Source organism: Myotis brandtii, unplaced genomic scaffold, assembly GCF_000412655.1.
Source record: "Myotis brandtii unplaced genomic scaffold, ASM41265v1 scaffold679, whole genome shotgun sequence".
Classification (NCBI taxonomy): Eukaryota; Metazoa; Chordata; class Mammalia; order Chiroptera; family Vespertilionidae; genus Myotis; species Myotis brandtii.
The window spans coordinates 604,215-613,862 of record NW_005370653.1 but is presented as its reverse complement, the minus strand read 5'-3'; the positions used below and the strand labels follow the sequence as shown (position 1 = coordinate 613,862).

Genomic DNA, 9,648 nt, shown 5'->3' with positions numbered 1-9,648 from the left:
AGCCCGAGCCCCCCCACCTCCCACACATGCAGCCCGCAGCCCCACAAAGGAGGCTGAAGGTCTGTGTTAGAGAGTTGACATCCCTGGATGGTAGACGTGAGGAGGGAAGCGTGCATTTGGGGGGAGGGTCAAACCCTCCCCGCCTTCTTCTCAAGGCCCTTGGCCTTTGTGGAAGGCCTAGCGCCTGAGCACGGATTAACCTGTCTCCCACACGAGGGGCGTTTCGTAATCATCTCCCTGTGGGCGCAGATAGTAGTTGCCGCCTCAGAAACGGAGTTGGAGGATTTGATTTCGGGTTTGCTCTCTTCGGAAAACCAAACTCAGGAAATGTTCACTCTCCCTTTAAGCTTAAGCTTCTGCGGGCTTACGTTTCACACAGTCCGTGAACGCTTCCTTTCAAAGAGGTTAAAGAATGTGACCTGTGCTGGAGGAAGAAACCGGGCCTGTCCCCCTTGGGGGACAGTTGCTCTGCGTGAGGTTTAGGGTTTAGGACGGGCGGTCCCCTCCCCCCCGCCCCATGCCCAGCAGGGCCACTTCCCGGTGGCTGGTGCGCTTAGCTGGCCCCTCATACCCTGTTGCTGTGTTTGGGGGAGCCCGCCCCTCTGCATGCTGCCCTCACCTGTGTGGCGTGCATGGCTGTTGGTGTCCGGGCTGGCACGCCCGTGCTAGCTGTCACCTACTCACCACCCTCCTGAGATGGGACCACAGCGCTGTGATAGAAGGTCGCCTAAGGCAGTGGTCGGCAAACTGCGGCTCACGAGCCACATGCGGCTCTTTGGCCCCTTGAGTGTGGCCATGAAGTTTCAATTGCACTGTACGTGTGCGCCCGCACATGGTAATTTGTGGAAGAGCCACACTCAAGGGGCCGCAGTTTGCCGACCACTGGCCTAAGGGAATGGATGGACCAGAATTGCTCAGCTTTTCAAAGCTTATATTTTATCCCCGAGTTTTTAAAATGTTTCAAACATACAGACAGTGTCTAAATTTTCCAATTAATCTTTCTTTATTTGCAAAATGAGGGATTTTACTAGACAGGCAGACGGAGTTTCATTCGTCCATGACAGGTGCTCACCTGAGGGCAGGCTTCCTGCTCCTCAGCCTGTGCTTTTGTACATTTAAGACAAGGGTGTCGGGTTAATTCTCCACAGACACCTTCCAGATCCTGCCCAGAGGAAATGCCTGGCCAGGTCCCTCCCGCCCGCAGAGCCTCCGTGTTATGAATTGCATTGGGCATGGATTGTGTGGGTTTTTTTTAAATCATTTTTCTAAATGTTCAAAAACACATCGTTAAACATGTGCATGTGTCGTTTTCCCTGCAGGACGACCCAGTGGGAAATATCAACCTGGCCATGGAGATTGCGGAGAAGCATCTGGACATTCCCAAAATGCTGGACGCGGAAGGTGAGATGCCGCGTCACCTGCCGGGGCGGGTGGACGCCATCTGGGGGCTGCGTGTGCAGTGGCCACGCCCGGGGATTTGTAAAACTTTACCGCCAGGTTTCATCTGGAGCATTAGGGCTCCTCAATGAGTATTAGAGGAACAAGTAGTAGCTTGTTCATAAATTATTTTTAAAAATCCCACACATACACACAAGAAAAGCCAGCAAAACTATGGAGAGAGGAGCTGGTCAAAGAGGATGCTTCGGTTTGCGGTTTTCAAAGAAAAACGTCCTGTTTTAGTTTTTTAACAACATAGATTTTCTTACCCCGTAGAGACAACTGTAGTAAAGAAATCTTCCTATGAGGTGCTTAAGACGCCCCGAGGAAAAAGTCCTCCCTCCAACTAGAAGGCATTGACTCAGACAAGGAGATTGCGCCTCTCGAATTTTCACGTCCCACTTGTAATTAGTCCAAGTTCAATGTTGCTTCGCTAGGTCGGAAGGAGCGAAGTACTTTGCCGTTCAGCATTCCTCCCGCAGGGGACAGTTTCAGATGCCTTTTGCGCCCTTGCTGTGCGATGAACCCGCGTGTCGTACCCAGGGCAGCCGTGTCAAGCACAGAGGTGGAGGACGCTCATTCATTCATCCACTTACTCATGACTCCCGCATCGCTCAGCAGGCACTGACTGAGCACTTACTGTGAGCGAGACCCTGGCTACCGAGGGGGGTGATGAGATGTGAAAGGTGGGGTTAGGGTTAAGGCTCCCCAACTCAAGGAACCTGTGTTACCATGTTTTTTTCAATATTATCCTCTGATGGCCCATTGCTTCCACTAATTGCACTTTTGGGAAAAGCAAAGAACTTGATTATAGTCAGTCTTCTATTTCTTCTCCTTTTTGGTGATTGCGTTACGGCTGCTGTAGCAAATTCCCAGACACTGGATGGCTTAACACAACAGAACTGTCTTCTCTGACGGTTCTGTAGGGTCTAGTCAAAGCCGAGGTGTTGGCAGGGCCATGCTCCCCCCGGAGAGGACCCTCCTGGCTCCTCGCAGCCTCGGGAGGCCCAGGCCTCCCCCCAGCTGGGGTGGCATCGCCACAGTCTCCATCCCTCCGTGGCCGTCTTCCCTCTGTGTCTGTCTCTTTCCTTTTTATAAGGCAGGGGTGGGGAACCTTTCCCTGCCAAGGGCCATTTGGATAGTTATAACATGGCCCATTGCTTCCACTAATTGCACTTTTGGGAAAAGCAAAGAACTTGATTATAGTCAGTCTTCTATTTCTTCTCCTTTTTGGTGATTGCGTTACGGCTGCTGTAGCAAATTCCCAGACACCGGGTGGCTTAACACAACAGAACTGTCTTCTCTGATGGTTCTGTAGGCTCTAGTCAAAGCCGAGGTGCTGGCCGGGCCACGCTCCCCCCGGAGAGGACCCTCCTGGCTCCTCACAGCCTCGGGAGGCCCAGGTCTCCCCCGGCTGGGGTGGCATCGCCACAGTCTCCGTCCCTCCGTGGCCGTCTTCCCTCTGTGTCTGTCTCTTTCCTTTTTATAAGGCAGGGGTGGGGAACCTTTCCCTGCCAAGGGCCATTTGGATAGTTATAATATTCACGGGCCATACAAAATTATCCACTCAAAAATGAGCCTGCTGTATTTAGCCGAACATTTCATTAACTCACCCCTAATGCCTTGGCAGGGCCAGACCAAAGGATTTCTCGGGCCTTATATGGCCCGCGGGCCAGATGTTCCCCAGCCCTGTTGTAAGGACCTCATCTTAATAGAACATCTGCAAAGACCCTGCTTTCAAATAAGGTCACATTTCCAGGGACCGGGGGTAGGACTTCACATATCTTTTGAGGGGCCAAAACATCGATCTTTCCGTTAAGATTCTAGTTTTACCTGTTTATTAATTTAACCTTTTATCTATCAAACACCTGTATTACAGGTGTTAATTCTACTTATGGTTTCTCCAAACTCTTTCGAGGGAGAAAGTCAATAAAGCAGCAGAGAAAGGTTCTTTTCCCTTTTTCTCCCTCTCTCCTCTCTAAGTTTGCATTTGTGCGGCCTCTCCTTGACCTGTCCATACAGTAATGACTACCCAGCGCTTACTCACTTGAATTAATAGCTATGATACTGCCCGGCTGGTGTAGCTCAGTGGATAGAGCGTCGTCCCATGGACCAAAGGGTCCAGGGCTTGATTCCCCGTCAAGGGCACATGCCCAGGTTGTCGGCTCAATCTTCGGGAGGGGGAGGGCGGGAGGCAACCGATCAATGATTCTCTCTCATCATGGATGTTTCTATCTCTCTCTCCCTCTTCCTTCCTTTCTGAAATCAATACAAATATATTTCTTAAAAAATAGCTAAGATGCTAAAGGGAGGAGAAAACTGTTGCCATTTAGTACATTCATCTTCCCGTTCGCTCATGCCCCCTACTGTCTACAGTCAAGGGCAGCCAGGCTCACTCACTGTTGTCCGGCCTGCTGTGCGTCGTCTTGTTCTTGAGTTTCTCCTTGGTCTCTGAGCCCTGGTTGGGGCACATCGCCATTCGGTGCATCCTTTGCAGCCAATGGGATGCGAGCACGCTATTCATCGCCTCCTCCCTGTGGTACACCCCCGCCTCCCATTACTTCCGTTCATCTTTTTGAATGGTTCAGGGAAATTCTCCAAAGCGATACTATTTTCTTGGTAGAGTAACTTCTCATGAGCATCTTCTGAGTGACAGGTGTGTGGCGACGCTATGATGAACCCACCCGCCCAGCCAAGCCCCCACGTGAGCCTCCGTGTCTTTGCCACCGACCCTCGGACTTAACTTCTCTTGTTCCTGCCACTCGTATTGTCCTCTTGTGCCCTGGTCCCCTCCCAGCTCACTCATCCCGCCGCCTGCCGTTGACCGGACCTCCTGTTGTGTGTTGGTCTCTGCACCCCACGTGGGAATTTTCTGGGGGCTCATTGGAACTGTCATCTGCGATACAAGCTGCAGAAATGCCTCATCCTATTGTCTTGATGCTTATTTTATTTTTTTAAATGTACTTTTATTGATTTCAGAGAGGAAGGGAGAGAGAGAGAGAGAGAGAGAGAGAAAGAGAAAGAGAGAGAGGTCAATGATGAGAGAATCATGGACCGGCTGCCTTCTGCATGCCCCCCACTGGGGATCGAGCCCGCAACCCGGGCATGTGCCCTGACCGGGAATGGAACCGTGACCTCCTGGCTCATAGGTTGACGCTCAACCCCTGAGCCACGCTGGCTGGGCTGTCTTCGTGCTTTTAAAAGGACATGAACCTTGCTTCCCTGGTTTCCTCCACAACCTCTCGAGTTTGGTCCCCGCTCTAGGTGTGCGGCCGCACCTGTTCTGCATGGACCCGAAGAAGGGTCTCTGACCCGGCCGCCCCGCGCACAGCGATGGGAGTCTCCGGGGCCATCGCCATGTGCGCCCTGTGGAATCAGGTCCAAGTCAGGCCGTGGATGTGACCGACTCTGAGCCCGGTGCCCTTCCCTTCGGCCATCCCTTCGTTTCCATTGGTGCTTCTCAGCCGTGCGCGAGGCAGTGCCTGTACAGGGGTGATGTCTTTGATTTGAGCCCAAGTGTCCACGACATGAGCGCGTGGGGTGCAGGGAAGGTCCCCGGCTCCGGCCCCCAGAGGTGGGGCACGGTGGGCAGTTAACCTTGTTTTCTCCACGCAGATGTGGTAGACACGGCCCGGCCCGACGAGCGCGCCCTAATGACTTATGTCTCCTGTTACTATCATGCTTTCGCTGGTGCCCAGAAGGTGAGGACGGAAAGCCGGTCGCCGCCCACCCCTCACCTTCTGTGTCTCCATCTCTTTCCATCGTTTTTCTCTTCTACCCTCTCCTCCGAGTAAGGAGGCCCATCCGGCCCCGAGGCGGCAGTTGTGTGTCTTTTTTTCAGTGCAGTTTTCTTTGAAACCTGCTTTCTGTCTGTGCACCAGCATGCCGTCGTTCGTGGTTGTTTTCCGGAAGATTCCATCCCGTGACACAACCCCTCATCCTCTCTGTCAGTGCCCTCTGCAAACCCAGTGACTAGGTTGGACGAGGTTTCATGTTGGGGAATCACCAGGTGTCTTTTTAACTTCATTCTGTCCAGTGACTGATGTCAGTTTCTTTCTTTTTTTTAAAAAAAATATGTTTTTATTGATTTCAGAGAGGAAAGGAGAGGGAGAGGAGGAGAGAGAGAAACATCAGTGTTGAGAGAGAGAGTTGATTGGCTGCCCTCCTGCACGCCCCACCCTGGGGATGGAGCCCACAACCCGGGCATGTGCCCTGGCCGGGAATTGAACCAAGACCTCCTGGCTCACGCCGGCTGGGCTGAGCTCAGTTTAAAGTTGAAAAGCGAGTCAGCGAATCTGGCATTGCCGCGGTTCCGTTTCCTCTCTTCCTGATGGTTAATTCAGCAGCTAATACAAATGCTGGCAAGAGCCGTGGGTGTGCCAGCCACGTACACCCTTCTCTTCTGATGTGTCGTGGCGCTTGGGGATTTCTGTAACTGGCGTGGTAAGTACGTGTGGAGGCATCACAAGACACGCTTGTCCGGTGGATTTCATTGTTGCAGCAGCAGGCTGGTCACAGAGCAGAGCGGGGACAGTTGTAGGGGTGCGGAGGGGGTGGGTGGGGTGCAGAGATGGGCAGGGACTCTGCTGCCGCTCCCAACATATCACAGAGGGACCCACGTCCCTCCCAGCAGAAGTGGCGGAGGGCCTGACCTGGTCAAAAGGTTGTGGCAGTGAGCGGCCACTCACTCTGATTCTGACCACAGCACATGGCTCCCACATTAATGCCCTGTAGCACTTTTATTTTTTTAAGTATATTTTTATTGATTTCAGAGAGGAAGGGAGAGGGATAGAGAGATAGAAACACCAAAGATGAGAGAGAATTATGGATCGGCTGCCTCCTGCACGCCCCACACTGGGGATGGAGCCCGCAACCCAGGCCTGTGCCCTGACCAGGAAAGAACCGTGACCTCCTGGTTCATAGGTGGATGCTCAACCACTGAGCCACGCTGGCCAGTCTGCCTTGTCTGCACTTTTAAAAGCCCATTGAAGGTGAGGGAGGGAAAAGCCCTCAGTTTGATCACTTAGGAAACGAAGGTTCAAATCATTGCGCTCCTGCACCATCTCGGTGCCATCCGAGGCTCGGGGTGCGGGCCCAGAGCCAGGGAACCTGTGGGTGTGAACCACTCGTCCTTCTCTTGTTCACCATGGCTTCTGCTCTTCGTGTGTGTGTGTGTGTGTGTGTGTGTGTGTGTGTGTGTTTTCTGTGCTGTTTTTCCCTCCCTCAGACATTGTCAACACCCCCAAACCGGACGAAAGGGCCATCATGACGTACGTGTCCTGTTTCTACCATGCTTTCGCGGGCGCGGAGCAGGTACCAGCACGCGTCCACGGGGCCGCGCTGCCCTCCGCATGCGTGTCCGTGCGTGTGTGTGCCTGTGTGTGTGCGCACACTTCACATCTACCTGGGCCTCTTCCCAAGTGCTTGTGATGCCCTAATTCCAAACTGTGAATGCCTTTTCTTTTTTTAAACAGCTTTAACTTTAGGCCATTCCTGAAGTGTTTTGTCTCTCTTTCCTTCTAAGACACCACTTTGATGTCATTACTAAATTGTGGGAAACGTTTGTGCTTTAGAAAATGCAGGCACCAGGGACACTGAGCTGTAAACAGGACACACAACCAGGAGCCCGCACGCCTCCCCGTGCCCCGGTTCCTGGAAACGGCTCGAAATGGCCCTCGCTGCTCAGGGCTGTGTCCTAACATTTGTCAAGACGGATCCCGTTTTAATTGAAATGGGCAAAGGGTGATTGTCATAGAACCTCAAAAAAAACCACCCCTCACATTCCTTGAGACAAAAATCTTGGTTGCGGGCACATCCCCAGTAGGAGGTGTGCAGGAGGCAGCTGATTGATGTTTCTCTCTCATGGATGTTTCTGACTCTTATCTCTCTCCCTTCCTTTCTGTAAAAAATCAATCAAGAACAATAAAGATTTAATTAAAAAAGAAAAGAAAAAGAAAATGCAGGCACCATGGACACTGAGCTGTAAACCCGGTTAGGGCCTTCTTTTCTTTTTTAAAAAAAACATGTTTTTATTGATGTTAGAGGGAGAGTGAGAGAGAGAAACATACATGAATCAATTGGCTGCCCCCTGCACGCCCCCTACTGGGGATTGAGCCTGATGTGACCTCTTGGTTCATAGGTTGACGCTCAACCACTGAGCCACACCAGCTGGGCTGCTAGTGGTTCTTCTTAACCCAACGGCAAGATTATTGGGAGAAGTGAGTGTGGAGAAGAGGGAGAAGCCGGGCAGTCCGGGAGGAGGGGGGGAGGTGTGAGGGGGGCCCGGGTGTCCGGTTCTGCAGGCACTGCTCCTGGGTGCCTGCTGACCTGTGCTCTCTCCCCGCAGGCAGGGATCCAGCTGGGCGGCTCTAAGCCACAGGTGCTGCAGCTCGCGGGATGCTGGCCCTGCTGCTGCCTGGTAAGTCTCCAGGCCGCTCCTCTGGCCCCAGCCGGTTGCGTGTAGGTGCGGGGGTTGGCGAGGCCTAGAAGATGCGTGGGAACCCAAGAAGCACGGTCTGCAAGTGGCTTCCGCGGAAGCTGTACCTGGACACCAGTTTGGATTCGGTTTCATTGCATGTGTGAGCGTGGGGGAGGGGATGGAGAATGAGAGAAACAGTAGGTGGTGGGGTTTTTGTTTGTTTAAAACAGCGGTTTTCAACCTGTGGGTCTCGACCCCTTTGGCCCTTTCACAGGGGTCGCCTAAGACCATCGGAAAACACATCTATCATTACATATTGTTTTTGTGATTAATCACTATGCTTTAATTATGTTCAATTTTGTAACAGTGAAATTGGGGGTCACCACAACATGAGGAACTGTATTAAAGGGTCGTGGCATTAGGAAGGTTGAGAACCATTGGTTTAAAAACAAAACTCAGCCCTAGCTGGTTTGGCTCAGTGGATAGAGCATCGGCCTGCAGACTGAAAGGTCCCCTGTTCGATTCCGGTCAGGGCACATGTCTGGGTTGCAGGCTCGATCCCCAGTGTGGGGCATGCAAGAGGCAGCCGATCAATGATTCTCTCTCATCATGGATGTTTCTATCTCTCTCTCCCTCTCCCTTCCTCTCTGAAATCAATAAAAATATATTAAAAATAAAATAAAAACAAAACTTTGAGCCAAATATATGAAATAACCTTTTTGGTGATTTTCTTATTTTAATTTCAGATATGAATTCATTGGTGGAGTCACCAAAAACTACAGTAGCTCTCTAGTCACATTATTTTAAGATCATTTTGCTTTAAAAACATCCCTTAAAGAAACCATCTTCCTAAAGGAAGAAGAAAAAATGAAAACTATCAGGCTGGAACTGTGTGATTCTGGATGTTGAAATCCCCCCCCCACAAGTTTTTTGCCCTGTTGTTCTATAGGTTTTAATAGACTCATCACAAATTTTAAAAAATATGTTTGTATTGATTTTTATTTCAGAGAGGAAGGGAGAGGGAGAGCGAGAGCGAGAGGGAGACATCAGTGATGAGAGGAATCATTGGTCAGCTGCCTCCTGCACGCCCCGTACTTGGTATTGAGCTCACAACCCCGGGCGTGTTCCCTGACTGGGAATCGAACTGTGACCTGGTTCATAGGTCGACGCTCAACCGCTGAGCCTCGCCGGCCGGGCATTTGCTGCCATTTCTCAGTGGCTTCTGAGCAGCCCATTTCTAAGACTCTGGTGGTGATTCAAAACAATGGACTCGGTCCGCGGGCGTTCACTCCCATTTTCACTTGTGTCGTGTGGATGTCCCCGGAAGCTCGATATCAGGTTAAAGTAGGCTTTGGCACTGAGTCCGTCCCAGATTTACAATACGTTTGTCCAGCAACCGAATTCATTAGATTGGAGCTTACATTAAACCCACTTTTCTTCGCCACATTTTTTTGTTTGTTTTTATTTTTATTTCATTTGAAAGCTCCATCCAGCGTTTGTCTGCTAGTGTCTGGTCCCCGAGTTTCCTGTGAGTGTCACACATTTGTGAAACATGACTCGTGCTGACTCTGAGTTCTCACTGGTGTGTGGTGGTCGGGGTGACCGCTGGTGGCCACCTGGGTGGGGTAGGGGGGGGGCACTGACGTGTCCATCCATGCCCAGAGGTGCCTGGCCTCTCCTGTCAGTCGGGCCTTACAATTCTGTTGTTATAGGAATATTACGTTCATCCACCCCCTTTTTAAAAAAATATTTTTTATTGTTGATAGTATTACAGATATCTCCCATTTCACTCC

The 9,648-nt window shown here is 51.4% G+C and overlaps 1 protein-coding gene across 1 annotated transcript in view; it reads left to right on the top strand.

The window, feature by feature from the left end:
• ACTN2 (actinin, alpha 2) overlaps positions 1 to 9,648 on the top strand; it is a 58,200-nt gene that overhangs the window by 36,268 nt on the left and 12,284 nt on the right. The window contains exons 8-9 of the mRNA XM_014529275.1: positions 1,320 to 1,401; positions 5,053 to 5,138. Of these exons, the coding sequence (XP_014384761.1) occupies positions 1,320 to 1,401; positions 5,053 to 5,138 (168 nt within the window). The remainder of the gene's footprint in view (positions 1 to 1,319; positions 1,402 to 5,052; positions 5,139 to 9,648) is intronic.